This window comes from Chelonus insularis, unplaced genomic scaffold (assembly GCF_013357705.1).
Source record: "Chelonus insularis isolate UGA/USDA-ARS -01 unplaced genomic scaffold, ASM1335770v1 scaffold_277_pilon, whole genome shotgun sequence".
In the NCBI taxonomy this organism is placed as follows: Eukaryota; Metazoa; Arthropoda; class Insecta; order Hymenoptera; family Braconidae; genus Chelonus; species Chelonus insularis.
In genome coordinates, this window is record NW_023276791.1 from 2,250,971 (window position 1) to 2,269,027 (window position 18,057).

The window sequence follows — 18,057 nt, forward strand, 5'->3', positions numbered from 1 at the left end:
ATTTTATTATCTATTAATGTTGGAGTGTTAAAATACTAAACTAATGTTAAGTCACGTGGCTAATTGATATTCATATATAGATATAGCAATAGTAGTGTAATAGTAGTTTCATGTGTGGTACGATTATGTGTTACTCTTTCAAAGAATGCGGTGTGATTTCCTAAAAATGGAGTAAATGTGCGATAAATGGAGTCATCAATCTTTCAAAAACATTGTAAGTATATATAAATGTTATGTTATTTATAATTAAATAATATGACGAGTGAAGTAGATTTTTTTATGTATTTAAGGTTAGATGCATAACTTTCTTCATGTTATAAATACATATTTCGCAAAAGAAACTGCGCAAATTTTGCATTACATCACAAGATTAAGTGATTTTATTATAAAAAAAATTAATATTTATAATTAATATCATGAATTAATTTAATTCTTATAATATAATATGGATGTAGTTTATACAGAAAATCATGGTAGAGAATCTACATCGTTGGATCCATCAATATCCTCAAATAAGCAGGTTCATTTTCTTCCTTTGTTAATATTAAAATGTGACACGATTAGTATTTTTTTAATTATATTACTTTTCCAATTGGATTCAAGAATTTATTGCTGTTATAGCTATTGCTCTATCCAATTTTTAGCAGCAGCTTTTGATGTTTATAAAATTTTTAATTATCTGTAAATATATATCTATATCATACTTTCTTATTTTAGACCTGTATCAAATTGAACTATTTAGTCGACAAAATATATCTTCAATAATCTTATAGATTTTATAGTTAGTTATTAATTTCTTTTAATGTATTTGTAAAAATCAAGTATATCGAAGACCCCCTTGAAAATATTTGCTAATTTTCTCCACAAGTTTAATAAAAAGTAAATTTAAACATATCCATAGTTCACATACACTTGATTATATCATAATTGTAGTATTTTTTATACTGGATGTTATTTACACTGCTTTTATTGTTTTTTTTTTGTTTTCAGTTGATCCTGCATGCTGACTGCACGGTTTCAACACTCTGCCTGAGCCATTTAGCACTCCATTATTCTTTTGGCAACTTTGTTTTGCTATAAAATAAATCACAATAAATAAACTATGGCTGCCTACATCAATCGCACAGTTTCAATGATTGGAGGAGACAGCCAACTTCGTGTAAACGATGCTAGAATTGACAATTCTCCTCTCCAGATTTTCGTCAAAGCGAAAAAGAAAATCAACGATATATTTGGAGAAATTGAAGACTATGTCCAGGACACAGTGATTTTTATGGAAAGTAAGGTTCTTCATATAACTCCTTCGAATATTTACTACCATTAGGTTTATCAGTTTTTCTGATCAATATTTCAATTTTCCAGGTCTTCAAGATGATCATAATATCATTAAGAAAGAAGAAATTGAAAATATCAAGGGTTATGTTAATAAAGTTCATGGTATTCGTGATGTTCTCAAGCGGGATCACATGAAAGTAGCTTTTTTTGGAAGGTAAGTTTTATCTAACCAATTTTTTTTTTGTTAAAGTTTTATAGAAAATAACAAAATAATTATATTTCATATAGAACCAGCAATGGAAAAAGCACAGTTATCAATGCAATGCTTCGTGATAAAATTTTACCTAGTGGAATAGGTCACACGACCAATTGCTTCTTACAAGTAGAAGGTTCAGAAAATGGCGAATCGTATCTAATGACTAATGGCTCGAATGAAAAGCAGAACGTCTCGTCAGTTGGTCAACTAGGTCATGCTTTATGTAAAGAAAAATTGTGTGAAAGCAATTTGGTGCGAATATTCTGGCCAAAAGAAAAGTGCCTCCTTTTGCGTGATGATGTTGTTTTTGTCGATAGTCCCGGCGTTGATGTGACACCTAATCTAGATGAATGGATTGATAAACATTGTCTTGATGCTGACGTTTTTGTGCTAGTTGCCAATGCTGAATCAACTTTGATGGTGACAGTGAGTGATTCATTATCAATTTTTATGAAATTTTATAGATTCGATGTTCTACAATTAAATTCATTGAAAATAATTATTTTAGGAAAAAAACTTTTTCCACAAAGTATCCACTAGATTATCAAAACCAAACATATTTATTTTGAACAATCGTTGGGATGCATCAGCCTCCGAGCCAGAATTCTTTGAAGAAGTAAGTATTTATTATTAGTCAAAATATTTAATTTCTGATACAACTATAAATATATTTAAATTAGAGTTTGAAACACTAACGAAACCTTATGAGGTATATTCGTGTAATTTGTATATATTGTCTCTTAGCTGGCCAATGAACAAAAAGAAGTAAGTTTTGATTAGAATATGAGGTAAATAAATGGAAGCACAGCTGATGAAAAAGTAGCACATCATAAAATCGAATCAACTGCATGATTTTTTGTAATCATCTATTCAAATACTTAATCAGTCTTCCATAATGCTGCTTTTTATTACTTTATAAAACTCATAACCATTGTTATTTGATGTGCTTTTCTATTTGACAAAAAACATGTTTATTGTACTAATACTTCGTTTTTCTAATAGTCAATATGAATCTTTATAGGTACGAGCTCAACATCAAGACAGAGCTGTTGATTTTCTTTCAAAAGAACTAAAAGTTTATACTCCGAAGGATGCTGAAGATCGTATTTTCTTCATCTCTGCTAAGGAAACTCTTCAAGCTCGTATGCAAGAGCAGCGTGGTCAACCTGCACACAGTAAGATCATCTTTAATCTTTTAATTTTTTCATTTAAATACAATAACATAATCTTATATCAATATTTTTTTTGTTTTTAATTTAGATGGTGCCTTGGCTGAAGGTTTTCAGAATCGGTATTTTGAATTTCAAGATTTTGAGAGAAAGTTCGAAGAATGCATATCCAAATCTGCAGTAAAAACCAAATTCGAACAACACTCCCAGCGAGGAAAACACATTGCTACGTATGATTTCATTAAATTGCAATGTTTTTATTATAAGTTTATTGATAAACCTTTGATGATTTATTATTATCAATTACAGAGAAATCCGTCAAACTTTGGATGAAATATTAAATCGTGCTCAAAAAATGCGTGTCGAACAGTTAGCTATCAAAAAAGAAGTTCATGATAAGCTCAATTTTACTGAAGAACAATTGACGTTAATTACCCAAGAGATGAAGAACAAAATTCATCATATGGTTGAAGATGTAGAACAACGTGTTTCAAAAGCATTAAACGAAGAAATTAGACGTCTTGCTGTTCTTGTTGATGAATTTAGTGTACCTTTCCATCCAGAATCACTTGTTTTAAATGTTTACAAACGAGAACTTCATACTCACGTTGAAAATGGCTTAGGTAAGTATCTTTTATTGAAATAAAAGAAAAGTGAAATAATTATTAATCGATTATATTTTTAAGGTTCAAATCTACGAGCCCGTTTAAGTACAGCATTAGCACTCAATATGGAAGCATCTCAACGTGAAATGACCAACCGAATGGCTTCATTATTACCAGAAAGCAAAAGACAATTAAGCTTGAATATTTTACCTAGAAGAGAACCTTTCGAAATTTTATATCGACTTAACTGCGACAATCTATGTGCTGATTTCCATGAAGATCTAGAGTTTCGATTTTCCTGGGGTATTACAGCACTAATCAACAGATTTGCTGGAAAACAAGGACAACGATTAGCTATTGCTAATTATCCACAAGAAGTAATTAGATCATACTATTTTTTAAATCATATTTTCAATTATTTTTCTTTATTCATGAAACTTTTTAATTGTAGATTCCTCAATCAATAGTTTCACCAACAGACAGTGTGGATTCTGTAAAATATGTAACTAGCTCAGTGAATTTCCCATCACGAAATGATGATTGGTCTTTGGCTACTCGAATAGCTATTGCATCCATCACTTCACAGGGCACTATGGGTGGCTTGATCGTTGCTGGATTTGTAAATATTTACATTTAACTTTTGAAATATTTTTAGTAGAAAAATATTTTCATATAATATGATAATTTCTAGATGTTAAAAACAGTCGGCTGGAGATTAATAGCCATAACAGGTGCGATTTACGGAGCATTGTATCTTTACGAACGACTAACTTGGACTAATAAAGCTAAAGAACGAGAATTTAAACGACAATATGTGGATCATGCTACTAAAAAATTACGATTAATTGTAGATCTTACATCTGCAAACTGCAGTCACCAAGTGCAACAGTGAGTTGATAAAACTTTTTTAAATACTAGATTTATCAATGATTTTGTTATCTATGTTTAATAATTATTCATTGTTACAGAGAATTGTCAAGCACTTTTGCTCGATTATGTCATTTAGTTGATGAAGCAACAACCGAGATGGACGATGAATTAAAAAATATTGCAAAAACTTTGAGAGTTCTCGAAGAAGCAGCTACCAGTGCTAAAGTGTTGAGAAACAAAGCAAACTACCTTGCGAATGAGCTCGAATTATTCGATGCAGCTTACATAAAATCGTTGAATTAGTTAGAGAATTTAATTTTACAATTATAAATTTTTTAGACCGGAATTATGTTTAAAGTGATTTATACCGTACTCGAATTTATCAACTGTCGTACTCAATAATGGATTGTTATTACGTGATGATCTAGTCTTAACGTTGAAAATGATTTTTCTTTTATTTATCAGCAAAGTTTATTATAATTTCAATTTCTTTGTCCTGATTTTATAATTAATTACACGTCAATCGATCAGATTTTTTGATTTGAGTTTTCTTTTTTGATTTTGTATAACATTATCGATATTTTATTCTCTATAATAAACAGCAATTTTTGAGTAATTGATGGTTCTAAAGCTTGTTGCTATTTGGTTTCGATTATTTAATAAAATTCGCAACGAATCGTTATTATCACAAAAATGTATATTATTGTATTAATAAATCATATACTGTTTAGAAAGTAAAATGTGTTAATTAATTTTATAAAATTTTATATCTGTAAAGTAAATACTGTTATTATTTATTTAAACTTTAATTTTTGAAAAAAACACTTTAAAATTTCGCGCTTTTACTGATGCGTAAAATTGCCGTAACGGAAATAGATGGTACCTTAAATAGAATAATAATAATAATAATAATTCAATGTTGACATGAATTATAACCTTACTTTTTGAAACTGGTCAATAATTGAAAATTAATAGAAATTGTAAACAATATATTATTTTTAATGGAAGAGTGATAAAAAAATATGAATCTAAGACATATCTGTCCACTGTGGAGCTATCAACGTTGGAATCATTTTCGATATAGTCATTCTTTGCATTCATCGGTAAAAAATAATTAATATTCTATATACTTAAATTGTTTAAATTTTTTATTATTAATTAGTTACTTGTATGTTTTTCAGAATTCAAAGTTTAATCTAGTGAAAAATACTAAAACAGAAAATGCTGATGTCATAGGACCTCCAGATGAAATATCCAATCTTCGACCAATTATTTTTGCAAAATCTAAAAATGAAACTAAATTAGAAAAAGAATATAGAGAAATGAGGGAGGATACACAAAATTGGAACCAACAGTTCTGGTCTGAACACAATTCAAGATTTATTACGGTAGGTTTTACAATAATATTATAATTGTAAAAATTTTTATTCATATGTAGCACATCATTGCAGGAAAGAAAACAATTCCAGAAAGGCTTAAATAAAAATGATGGGTCAATTACCGCTGATCAAATGTCAATATTCTACAAGAGTTTTTTAGATAAAAATTGGAAAACACATTTGAATTATAATATATCATGGTACAAAAAAAATTTTCGTATTGTTTTTCTTGAATTACGAGTAAGACTGTCAAAATTTAAATTTAAATAGCAATCAATTTTTTCTTCTCTTATAAAGTTGGAGAATTAAATTACAAATTCATAATAAGGAATAATTATTTTACAAAAATTAAGTACAATAGGAACAAAAAATAGAATAAATTTTGAAAAATAAATAATGCACTTGGTGCTAAAATCCTAGTTCGATTTCGAACAAATCACGGATTGAAAATTTTATTTTGCAAACATAACAATATGTATCCTAAATAAAAAAAATAGTAGTATTTACTAGCAATATTTTATCGAATAAAGAATTCAAGATGCCTACATGTATGTCGTGAATTCTTAATTGTAGAGAAAAAATGACATAAATTTTTTAATTGAATTGTAAATAATATTGTAACTAAAATTTTAAAAAATTTGTAAATAAATTATGTTAAGGAAGATTTTTGTTTAATTTTAATTAACCACACCAAATTTTTATTATTATTATATTTTTACATAAAATTATATAATTCATTTTAACACAGTAACTTGCTGACTAGGATTAGTGATACATTGTTGTTAGTAATATTAAAAAATAATTAAAAAATTATTGATTTCAAGTAACTTTACCCTGAAAAGAATTAATAGATACAAAAAAGACATAACATTCTTAACAACTTTGGTTCATCCAATTATTATTGCCACGTTGCAACCATTTTTCGGGTTCAGTCTTCACATATCTAAATATTTCACTGATATGAAGCAATTAATATAAAATAAAATGAATAATGACGAACGTATTATTCATAAAAAAAATTCAGAATAAGATAAAATTAAATATTTTTATTTTGAATCATTGTTTTAGACCGCTTGATGTTACCAAGTTTACAGCTATTCACATTGCTAGCAAATCTTAATGAATTGAGAGTTTCATTATAACAATCATCAAGTGGAGAGACATTTAGAAGCATCAGAGTTTTCGAGTTACCACCCAGTGAAGGCATTAGTAGATGCGTGAGTTTAGAATTTCTATAAGGAATATGATCCTGCTTTTTCAAAAGAGCTAAGATAACATTCCCTAAGTTGGCGAGAGATTTATTAATGTTCTTTGTTTCATTGATACGTTTCATTTCGGTGTCACTTAAACGTTCAGATCCTGCCAAGTCAACCAAATTAAGAGTTCCAAAGCATTTTTCCCGCTTACTCTTGTGAGTTCCAATAAGACGGATTTGAGCTACAGAATGAGACCTAGATGATCGTTCGTTGGATTTAGTTGCTGCTACTGCACGATTTTGTTGAGCTGTGCGTAGACATGAGTGCAACTCTTCTGGATTATGTATTTCTTCAATTTGTAAATTGGTTACATACAGATCAGTCCCTCTAGAGTCAACCATCCTGATCTCATGTATTTTCTGCTGACTGTCCAAAAGATCTACAATGTGCTCGTTATAGATTTCAAGAAAACTTGCTTCGATTTTATACTCCCATCCTAGGAGCTCAAATTCTTTCATTTGAACGAAGATATGTCGGACAGTTCTAGGTATCATACCTTCTAACTCAGGATCATCACAACCTTCCATCGTATACGTTTTACCGGAACCAGTTTGACCGTAGGCAAAGACACAAACATTGTAACCTTCCAAGGCTGATTGAACAAGCAGAGACAACTCTTCAAAAATATCTGCTTGGGTAGCAGTTGGTGGAAAAACTTTATCAAAGGAGAATTCTTGTTTGTTACAACGTGCTTTACCACTGCAACTCACTGAATTTGAACCATCAGCTCTTGATATTTCCAAAGTACTTTCATCAACATAATTGATAGCACAAACATTCTTCGACATTTCTTTTTCAATTCTTGGTCGTACTCTACAGAAGACTCGAATGTTACCTTTCATTTCTTGAATAGTATTGTGAAGTACTCTTCGATCTTTATCCATCTCATGACATAGATTTTGTAAATCTGTTATTCTATTTTGGAGTTCTTTAACAAATTCAGTGGTTTTTATGTGAGTTACTTGCAAATTCTCCAATTCTTTTGTTGTTTTGCCATATTTTTCCGTTATTTCTTCGATATCTTTTCTAAGTTCTGTCAGTTCTCCACTCAGTTTATCATTTTTATTTATTAACTCATTAATTTTTTCGTTATTTTTTATTTCATTATTTTTATAGCCATCTATTATACTCTGTAATTCTTCACGTTGCTCTTTTATTCTCTCCTGTGAAGCTTTCAAAATGTTTGAATGTTGGTCAATTTCTTCTTGTTGTTTTTGACAGATTGATTTGTACTTTTCTTCAGATTTTTTTGTCTCGTCATATAGCTTTTTAATCCTTTGAATTTCACTTTCATCATCATTATTAAGCTTCGTCGTTTGTTTATTCTTCCGTATTGGTGTCATTAAAATATTTTCACTATCACTATTTTCATCTAGAAGTTTTCTTTTTGCCAAAATTCTTGGAGACCTTCTAGGAGGTTCATTTTCATTTGCAATTTTTCGTAAACTGCTCTTCCCACTTTTTTTTGGTATTTTATTGTTTGGTGTAGTTTGGAGTTCGTAATTTTCAATGTCCATCTAAAAATAATTATTTTTTATTACACAAAATTTCGTTATTTATACTATAATTAATTCCATTTAATCATATTAAAAACAAATACAATGTCAAATTGTTATTTACCTTTCCGGTATTATCCATCTAAGAGAGTGTATCCATAAACTTTCTCAAATATTGGAAATGATTGTTCAACTTCTGAAAACTTCTTTAATTAAATTAAAAATACTTCTTACAAAAATTGTCCAAACATTAAAACTAAGTCAGAACGGATGATTCCAAAACCGTTACAGTCGTCGTCTTCCAACTTGAATTATTCCCCCAGCCAATCACATAATTCAAGATGGTGGCCACCAATAAAAGATAATAAGCTTTAGCGGGAAATTATGAAATTTAACTTTTGTATTGAAAGTTATTTCGATAATATATCCGTTCATTTTACTTTAACATTTATAAAAGTAGATTTTCGTATGTCATAAACAAATTTTTTGATTAAAATAAGCAATTACTTGTGACCATCCATCAATAACGCTCTGATTATCTTTCTCTTTAATGAATTTTCCCTGTGGTTTGCAAAAATTGAATGAGAATTTTCCAACATGATAGAATGCTTTTAAAATCTAAAAATGAAATTACCAGAATAAATTCACTTTCTTTTTTTTTTAACAAAATTCTGGTTATTTTATTTTTTTCTCGCCAACTGAAAACATGTAACAGGGTACCGCCCTGATCTCGTCAAAGTGCATTGTCATCTCTAGAATGGCATATTCATGAAAGCACCTATCAATTGCTTGGTAATCACTTTAGGATATATTGCCCTATTTTACTTTACAAGTAGGATTGAATGCTCATTATAACATTTAATTAAAAATGAGTGACGTCATTTTAAAATAAAATAATTTATAAAAAAAATAAAATAATATAAATATATAAATAATGGGCAACGTTTTTTAAGTCAGAGTACCTTTTAAAATTAAGAGTACTCGTACAACAAGGTCCAAAATAAAAATTATATTTAGGAATCCAGGTACTGAGTAACAGTTACTCTGAGGAGTACTACTTGCCCATGCCTGGCCTAGAGACTACAAATTTCTTTCATTAAGGAGTAATCACATTAGTTGCTGTACCTGCCAAACTAACAAAGGCTATTTCAGATGAACCATTGTACTTAGCTTTTATGAGTCGCTGTTTCTCAATTGCGGACAGGGTCCATCCAGGTTGTGATCATTGTCTTAAATGTCATCTCCGCCTACTAAGAACAAAAATCTAAAAATAGGGAGGAGTAGGTAAAATAAGTAATGCTTATTGGTTCGAAGATTATTTGCCAATTTCTACAATTTTGTAGAAACGTCTCACTTTCTGTAAAACCCCCTCCAAAAAGTGTTTGAGAGCAGAATCAACTTGCCAATTTCTGCAATTTTGTAGAACCATCTTATTTTTCGGATGCAAATTTGCGTTATATTTATCTGTAGGGTGGTACATATTTTTTTGTAGGCGGGGCTAATTTCTTACTCTGTTTTGGTACCTGACTATTTTCTAATTGACCCCGTCCGCAATTGAGACTACTATGGTCAAGACCCTGTCCGCAACTGAGACATTTTATTACACTATTTTTGGGCCTTGTCCGCAATTGAGGTGCAGCTTTATAAGTCACTTATCCCTAAGTTTGGTTGATAATAGCTCAAGTGGCAATTCTATTAAGAATATTATACCCTGTTCTCTTGGTAATTCCATGGGTTTACTTGACTTAAGCGGGTGACGCTTGACCTTCCCAGCTTAGTATAATCCTGGCGAACATAAATATTAGCGAAGATTGTTTTCTCTTCATCTGTTGTTTTTAAACATGATTTATGAGCTGAGGATCATCAATGTGATAATATTCTTCCACTATTTCCATATCTTTCTATTGTATAATGGGTTTTCCTTCAATTTATTACTTTATGAGAGAAGTCGGGTACTTTCCCTCAAAATTCCCGAGATATTAGAAAAATTTAATTTTAATTCCTTTTGTAATATTTACAAAATCTGAAGATATATGCACGGTATAAGATCGTCTGACACTCTTTTGTACGCATACACATATTTTAAATTAAAAGTTTACTTCTGTCTGAAAACTACGACAAAAAAAGAATCCCATGGAAAGTCCCTCGAAAAAACCCCAACGGATTTTTCCAGGAGCCTTCTAGACCTAGCACGTGGGACTGCCCCCACTCCTCACAGCACAATCAATCGCCGCACATCCTTTTCCCTCCAAAAAAAAGGGAAGAAGGGTAGGACCTCTCGACAGTCGTCGCGTGTTTTCTTTTGGGCCAGTTGATCGTCGGTTTTTCTAAGATACACTTCTCAGATACAGTGGTTTTCGTCGAAGAAGTGTTTTGATGTTGTTGCGAGTTTCATCACCCTCGCTGGTGAATCGTTGGTTGCCCACGCTGGTAACAGGTGAAGGTTCATCCTCGCTGATGAACAGTGATCGTCCACCCTCGCTGGTGATAGACTTAAAGCTACCCGTGCTGGTGAGAAGTTTAGTCCGCCCTTGCTGATGGACAACTGTAAGTTTTTCATTTTCTAGGTTACAGTAGAGAAGTTCCCGGACTCAATCCAATCACCATCTTGCTCGAGTCAACTGAGAGGATGCATCAGTGGGATCTTAGCGACTGTTATGGAATATATTTGATACAATAAAGGAGTGAACTGAAAACAAATTATACCCTGAGTTTATCACTATTTCCTAACAACTTCCAATCAGCCAAGAAATGCTTTTTTTCTTAGTTATAATTTTTTAAAGTCACAGAGAAAGATAAAAACCATTATTTCCAATATGACAGAAAAATTTACATCGTATAGCAATGGATTAGCTTTTATAATTGTCAAACATGCTTGTTAATTTCGATACATTTTTACAATTTTTATAATAAAAGTCTATGTAGTTTTAATTTCTATGAAAAAATACTATCATCCATCATTTATTTATTTTATAAAATAGAAATATATTTCTTTTATTTCATTTTCATTGAAAGAAAATTTCAATTTTATTTACTTCTACCCGAAATATGACGTAATTAAATAAACAGGCAATTATAGGACAATTGTTTTCATAGATTTGTGTCATTAATTTAACTTAAGTACATAATCCAATATGATATTTTACTGTTGAGATATACAAATGCAAACTCCTTCAAAAAAGGGAAAAGACATTCCGAGTTCAACATGTGATCAAGTAAATTTAAAAAAAAAAAGTTTAGTAGAGTAAATTTTATGCATCTACGAATCAGAATTCTTACTTTTGAAACGTCGACTAGCATGTCTTCATTCGAATGTCTTCTCTTCCCACCATCAACTCCAACATCCCCAGAATGAGACAGAGGGCCCGCCGGCCAATAAAAGGACCATTCATTCCTGGCATTTCATCCAAAAGATTTTAGTCCTTGCAGTGTAACAACTCAAGTTTGCTCCGAAAGCTACCACATCAGTGTCAAGTGAAAATTGTGCAGCGCAAAGTGTTGCGTGCATAACTTTACTAAATTATCCATAATGGAATCATCCCAAGTAAATAATTATTGCTGGCCATCAAGTCTTCGAGAAGCCATCGAGTCAAGGAATTACGGCTATTTAGAAAAGTACTTAGCAAATGGAAATAATATCCACAGCAGAGAAGCTGAGGGATTTACTCCACTCCAAATCGCTCTAAAATTAAACGATATCAAAATAGTGACATTCTTGCTGGAAAATAGGGCTGATCCAAACAAATTTTACCTTCATGAAGATTGGAAGGGCTGTTCTCCTCTACATTTTGCTTTATCTCGAAGAAGTCATAAAATGGTAATGTTATTAATTGAATATGGAGCCGATCTTTTTGCCATGTGCTATAATAAAATACCGGCGATTTATTATGCTATCAAGTACAATCGAGTACAAATTATTCGCTATTTAATGAGAAATGGAATCAGTCCTGATTCTCTCATCGATCATGATACTTCCTTACTCACCTGTGCTGTAAAAGAAGGAAATATAAAGATAGTGAAATGTATTCTAGAACATGGACCAAATGTCAACTCTTACCACAACCAGCAAGCAATCGTAGAGGCAATTTATGGATATAAAAATCATTCAAAGAGACTAATGAAGATGCTCGATAAGTATGGGTTCACTTTGCAACGAGCTGATATTAATTCAAAGTTGATTCTGGCAGCTATTAAAAACGGTCACTACGAAACTGTTAAGAACTCATTAGAACTGAGTGTCAATCCTGATCAAGACATCTTTTTTGATCCTTATAAGTGTGAAGAACCCATACTTCCCATAAGTCTTTATATTCAATTTATTTTTCTAATATATCAATATTATTACTTGCATTTAATCTGTTATTAATTATTGTATTAAATAATTTTGTATCTTCTTCTATTTTATTTTATTTACTGTTGTAATTAATGATGTTTTGTATGTGTAATACAATAAATTTAACAATATGAGTTTATTTGTGTGTATTTTTTATTTATACATGTAAAAAAATGAATGAAAATCAACATCAATCAATTTCTTGAAACCTATAAAATAATATATTACCATGTATCTGTCGTTTTTGACAAACATTAGAGCAGAAAGAAATCAACATTTTTACTTTTCTTTCTAGCACAAGAGAGTAAATTTATTAGTAATTCTTGGTTAATAATTTTAGACATAATTCTTCATCTTTAATTCTGTAATTCAAATAAGCTGTCAAACTGCCCTAAATTTTAAATTCTTGTTATCCAAGAAACATTATTCGTTGATCTGTGAACATACATATATTCTTGTTTATCCCTAACACCAAAATGATCAAGATCAATATTTAACTTCTTTATCCTTAAGAATTTTATTTAATTTAATACTTCCTATGTCTTTTTTCCTGCAAAATCTCGTTTCTTTAATATATATTTTTCTGAACATCAATAGCATATTTTTCGATTTTTTCTGTTGAAGAATTAGTGATAGTATTTCCACTGGATTTTGTAGATCCTGAAGATTATTTTGAATAGTCGATTTTTTTCTGAAGTTTATGGAAGATTTATTCACCAGATTTATGTTCTGGTGTCAACGAAAAAGTTTTACAAGCGATTTAAAAATTATTACCTAATCTACTTTCCATCGTTTTAGAACTATACTTATTTATCGCAATAATAATGAACTAGTTTTCAAGTAGCTAAATCATCGATTGCCATCCTTTCAATACAAACTCAGCTGCAGGAAGACGTTTAAGTCATGTGTGTATGTAGAAAAGACATGGCTTGCCATAAAATTTATACAAATTAAAGTTAACTTAATGTTTGAATTTATTAAATTCTTGTCCACTAGAAATTTTAAAGTCTTCATTAGTATAATAATTGAGGAATATTTTTTGTTCATAGAATTGTTAAAATTGTGTTGATAGTCAAGGTTTTGATCAGATACCTAATCTTGATGAATGAAATGATAAACACGCTCTTATTCAATTATCCTAAAATTAATCAAATTAGATTTTTTTATTTTACACAAAAACATAAAAATATATTCCTACATAAATTGTCAAATCAAAATAATTCAGGTATTAGAACTGTCTTGTGATAAAAATGTGGAATATAAATTGGAGAAAACAATATAATAATTGAAAAATAATTTAATTTAATATTAAAATTGTATTTTATAAACAACACTATTAATACAATTTTATTAGTTATTTAACCGAGTTTTTATTAATTTTATAATGATACAACAATTTTTTTGTTTATTAGAAGTGTATTCTAATGAATACATACATCTTCAAAACCTTAAAACTTTATAAAGGTGAGATATAAAATAAAAGTAGTAAGTTCAATATTGTCAGAAATTTAGATTAATATTAAGTTATCATTTGTAAAAATATGTACATATAACTACTTTTTGGTAATTCAATATCTCGGTTATTCAGTCTACGAATATAAATCATTTACGCTTAATAAGATAAAAAAACCAATTTAAGTCTACAATATAAAATATAAAAATGAAAATATTTTAGATACTTTTAAGTATATCAAAATTAAATAAAACTAAGTAGTTGAATTTTGAATAATCGTTTTAGACCTCTTGATATTACCAAGTTTACAGCTATTCACATTGCTAGCAAATCTTAATGAATTGAGAGTTTCATTATAACAATCATCAAGTGGAGAGACATTTAGAAGCATCAGAGTTTTCGAGTTACCACCCAGTGAAGGCATTAGTAGATGCGTAAGTTTAGAATTTCTATAAGGAATATGATCCTGCTTTTTCAAAAGAGCTAAGATAACATTCCCTAAGTTGGCGAGAGATTTATTAATATTCTTCGTTTCAGCAGTACGTGCAGCTTCTTCACCTCTCAGCCGCTCGGATCCAGCCAAGTCAACTAGATTAAGATTCCCAATAGATGTTTCACCTTTGCCCTTGTGAGTTCCAATAAGACGGATTCGAGCTACAGAATGAGACCTAGATGATCGTTCGTTGGACTTGGTTGCTGCTACTGCACGATTTTGTTGGGCCATGCGTAGACATGAGTGCAACTCTTCTGGATTATGTATTTCTTCAATTTGTAGATTGGTTACATACAGATCAGTCCCTCTAGAGTCAACCATCCTGATCTCATGTATTTTCTGCTGACTGTCCAAAAGATCTACAATGTGCTCGTTATAGATTTCAAGAAAACTTGCTTCGATTTTATACTCCCATCCTAGGAGCTCAAATTCTTTCATTTGAACGAAGATATGTCGGACAGTTCTAGGTATCATACCTTCTAACTCAGGATCATCACAACCTTCCATCGTATACGTTTTACCGGAACCAGTTTGACCGTAGGCAAAGACACAAACATTGTAACCTTCCAAGGCTGATTGAACAAGCAGAGACAACTCTTCAAAAATATCTGCTTGGGTAGCAGTTGGTGGAAAAACTTTATCAAAGGAGAATTCTTGTTTGTTACAACGTGCTTTACCACTGCAACTCACTGAATTTGAACCATCAGCTCTTGATATTTCCAAAGTACTTTCATCAACATAATTAATAGCACAAACATTCTTCGACATTTCTTTTTCAATTCTTGGTCGTACTCTACAGAAGACTCGAATGTTACCTTTCATTTCTTGAATAGTATTGTGAAGTACTCTTCGATCTTTATCCATTTCATGACATAGATTTTGTAAATCTGTTATTCTATTTTGGAGTTCTTTAACAAATTCAGTGGTTTTTATGTGAGTTACTTGCAAATTCTCCAATTCTTTTGTTGTTTTGCCATATTTTTCCGTTATTTCTTCGATATCTTTTCTTAGTTCTGTCAGTTCTCCACTCAGTTTATCATTTTTATTTATTAACTCATTAATTTTTTCGTTATTTTTTATTTCATTATTTTTATAGCCATCTATTATACTCTGTAGTTCTTCACGTTGCTCTTTCATTTCTTTTTGTGCCTCTTTGAGTGTTGTTAAATCCTTACTGGCCATTTCGAATTTGGTTTTCCAATCCCACTTACTCACTTTTGTCGGAAGAGGTTTTGGCGGAGCTGTCGTAGGTTTTAATGATTTTCCTGAGACTGTTTTCTTTGATGACACTGTAGTATTCGTTGCCGAAGTTTTTGGAGCAGGCCTAATAGCTGGTTTCTTAGGAGCTACTGCATTTGTCACTGGGCCTGGTCTTTTCACGGCAGTTTTTGTTACTGCAGATGATGTATTTGCTCTTGAAATTGCAGCTACAGTCCGAGCACGGCTTAAAGTTTTACTTGGTGGTGGCTTATTCTCTTTTGTTACTTTGGATATACTTTCACCACTTTTAGATTTACCCATATCTTTCAACGTTGTGGGTTCTGGTTCAGGAACTTGTAATACACTTTCTGTAGCTATACTTATTGAACTTGTAGTTTTTTTAGCACTGAACTTCGGCTTGGGTAACCTCGATTCCATCTAAAAAAATTCATTATTTATAATTATTACTTCTCATGGAATTAAATGTCTATAGCAACGCTATAAAATATTTATTAATGATAATGACTAATTGTAAAACAAATAGAAGTTTTTCTAAAAAAATTCATATGATGGAGAATGTTTATCAAAAATATATGTTATTCAAATTTCGTAGACAAACAGTTATTAACAAACATAACTCCAAAATTAAGAAATTTAGATTAATAAGATTAATTTAAATAATTACCTGATAATATTAATAAAAAGAAATATATAACTAAATAAATATATAATATATTTAAACCATTAAAATTATAAAATAATTAAAATTGTAGTGTGTACTAACCTTGATCTCGAAAATTTATTTTTCAGATTCAATTCATAAAATATATATAATTATAATTTTCCAAAATATTGACAGAACAAAATATTTTTGTAACACTGCATTAATAGATAAAATATTGCCTCAGAGTTTTTTTTGAAGAAACTAAAAATAATTCTTATTGACAGCCTTAGAATAGTAGTTTCACTTGTAACATGACTAAATGATTCTGAAAAACGTTGATAGCCGTTACACTTTAACCCACGCCGTTCTTGTTTGAACCTGCTCACATGACCGATCGACCAATCAGATCATTCAATATGGCGACGGCCAATAGAATCAAAATATATCGTAGCGGGTAATATGAAAGAATTTATTTTAAAAATTGTTGTTTTGTGTGTGAGGAATTTTAAAACAAAATTCATCTCATACTTAATAATATCTTATTTTATTCTATATACTATATTAAATATTACATATATTTGATTATATCATAATTGTAATATTGTTTATACTTGATGTTATTTACACTGCTTTTATTGTTTTTTTTTTGTTTTCAGTTGATCCTGCATGCTGACTGCACAGTTTCAACACTCTGCCTAAGCCATTTAGCACTCCATTATTCTTTTGGCAACTTTGTTTTGCTATAAAATAAATCACAATAAATAAACTATGGCTGCCTACATCAATCGCACAGTTTCAATGATTGGAGGAGACAGCCAACTTCGTGTAAACGATGCTAGAATTGACAATTCTCCTCTCCAGATTTTCGTCAAAGCGAAAAAGAAAATCAACGATATATTTGGAGAAATTGAAGACTATGTCCAGGACACAATGATTTTTATGGAAAGTAAGGTTCTTCATATAACTCCTTCGAATATTTACTACCATTAGGTTTATCAGTTTTTCTGATCAATATTTCAATTTTTCAGGTCTTCAAGATGATCATAATATCATTAAGAAAGAAGAAATTGAAAATATCAAGGGTTATGTTAATAAAGTTCATGGTATTCGTGATGTTCTCAAGCGGGATCACATGAAAGTAGCTTTTTTTGGAAGGTAAGTTTTATCTAACCAATTTTTTTTTTGTTAAAGTTTTATAGAAAATAACAAAATAATTATATTTAATATAGAACCAGCAATGGAAAAAGCACAGTCATTAATGCAAAGTTAAACAGTGTTCATATCAAGATTTTCATAAGTATAAGAAAACAATCGAGAGTTGATTACAATACTAGTGACAAATTTTGCATACTGCATAATTATACCATATGAAATAGGTTCAGTGTATCGTGTGACTCTTTTATTAAACAAGAAGCTTGCTTTTGATTGTAGAGATTTCTATGCTGAAAGAGACTAAAAGACTGGAGAGGAATTTGAATTGGCCCTTGAGGTTTATTCTCTGCTATACCAGAACCACCCTCTCTTTCTCTCACCATAAGACCTGCGCGCTGTTGAGACATTCGTGTTTGCCTACATCACTGGATATGCTTTATTTCATCAGTCACGTGG

At 30.4% G+C, this 18,057-nt stretch overlaps 4 protein-coding genes across 10 annotated transcripts; 3 read left to right on the top strand and 1 right to left on the bottom strand.

The window, feature by feature from the left end:
* The first annotated feature begins 49 nt into the window (after window positions 1–49).
* Marf (Mitochondrial assembly regulatory factor) lies at window positions 50–4,875 on the top strand. 3 transcript variants are annotated; one of them, XM_035093700.1, is made up of 14 exons: window positions 50–214; window positions 456–520; window positions 991–1,280; window positions 1,363–1,489; window positions 1,564–1,957; window positions 2,040–2,147; window positions 2,276–2,296; window positions 2,553–2,706; window positions 2,792–2,930; window positions 3,010–3,323; window positions 3,387–3,682; window positions 3,757–3,924; window positions 3,997–4,193; window positions 4,274–4,875. In XM_035093700.1, exons 3-14 carry the CDS (start codon window positions 1,103–1,105, stop codon window positions 4,476–4,478), a joined length of 2,301 nt encoding a protein of 766 aa, XP_034949591.1. In that variant the 5' UTR covers window positions 50–214; window positions 456–520; window positions 991–1,102; the 3' UTR covers window positions 4,479–4,875. The 3 variants fall into 3 exon arrangements, with proteins under 3 accessions (XP_034949591.1, XP_034949590.1, XP_034949592.1); XM_035093699.1 differs by lacking the exon at window positions 456–520; XM_035093701.1 differs by lacking the exons at window positions 456–520; window positions 2,276–2,296 and having other exon boundaries at window positions 4,274–4,874.
* Window positions 4,876–5,057: 182 nt separating this feature from the next.
* On the top strand, window positions 5,058–6,204 carry Coa8 (Cytochrome c oxidase assembly factor 8). Its single transcript, XM_035093646.1, has 3 exons — window positions 5,058–5,278; window positions 5,357–5,563; window positions 5,627–6,204. The coding sequence occupies exons 1-3, from the start codon at window positions 5,198–5,200 to the stop codon at window positions 5,822–5,824; spliced, it is 486 nt and encodes a 161-aa protein (XP_034949537.1). The 5' UTR covers window positions 5,058–5,197; the 3' UTR covers window positions 5,825–6,204.
* Window positions 6,205–6,274: 70 nt separating this feature from the next.
* LOC118073246 (protein claret segregational-like) lies at window positions 6,275–16,812 on the bottom strand. 5 transcript variants are annotated; one of them, XM_035093630.1, is made up of 3 exons: window positions 16,570–16,811; window positions 14,393–16,223; window positions 6,275–6,637 (listed from the first exon to the last, which is right to left on the bottom strand). In XM_035093630.1, the coding sequence occupies exons 2-3, from the start codon at window positions 16,221–16,223 to the stop codon at window positions 6,591–6,593; spliced, it is 1,878 nt and encodes a 625-aa protein (XP_034949521.1). In that variant the 5' UTR covers window positions 16,570–16,811; the 3' UTR covers window positions 6,275–6,590. The 5 variants fall into 5 exon arrangements, with proteins under 5 accessions (XP_034949521.1, XP_034949522.1, XP_034949523.1 ...); XM_035093631.1 differs by having other exon boundaries at window positions 6,586–7,930; window positions 15,686–16,223; window positions 16,570–16,812; XM_035093632.1 differs by having other exon boundaries at window positions 6,586–6,860; window positions 14,616–16,223; window positions 16,570–16,812.
* Window positions 16,813–17,154: 342 nt separating this feature from the next.
* Window positions 17,155–17,820, top strand: LOC118073309 (transmembrane GTPase Marf-like). Its single transcript, XM_035093724.1, has 3 exons — window positions 17,155–17,395; window positions 17,478–17,604; window positions 17,679–17,820. The coding sequence occupies exons 1-3, from the start codon at window positions 17,218–17,220 to the stop codon at window positions 17,818–17,820; spliced, it is 447 nt and encodes a 148-aa protein (XP_034949615.1). The 5' UTR covers window positions 17,155–17,217.
* The last annotated feature ends 237 nt before the right edge of the window (window positions 17,821–18,057 follow it).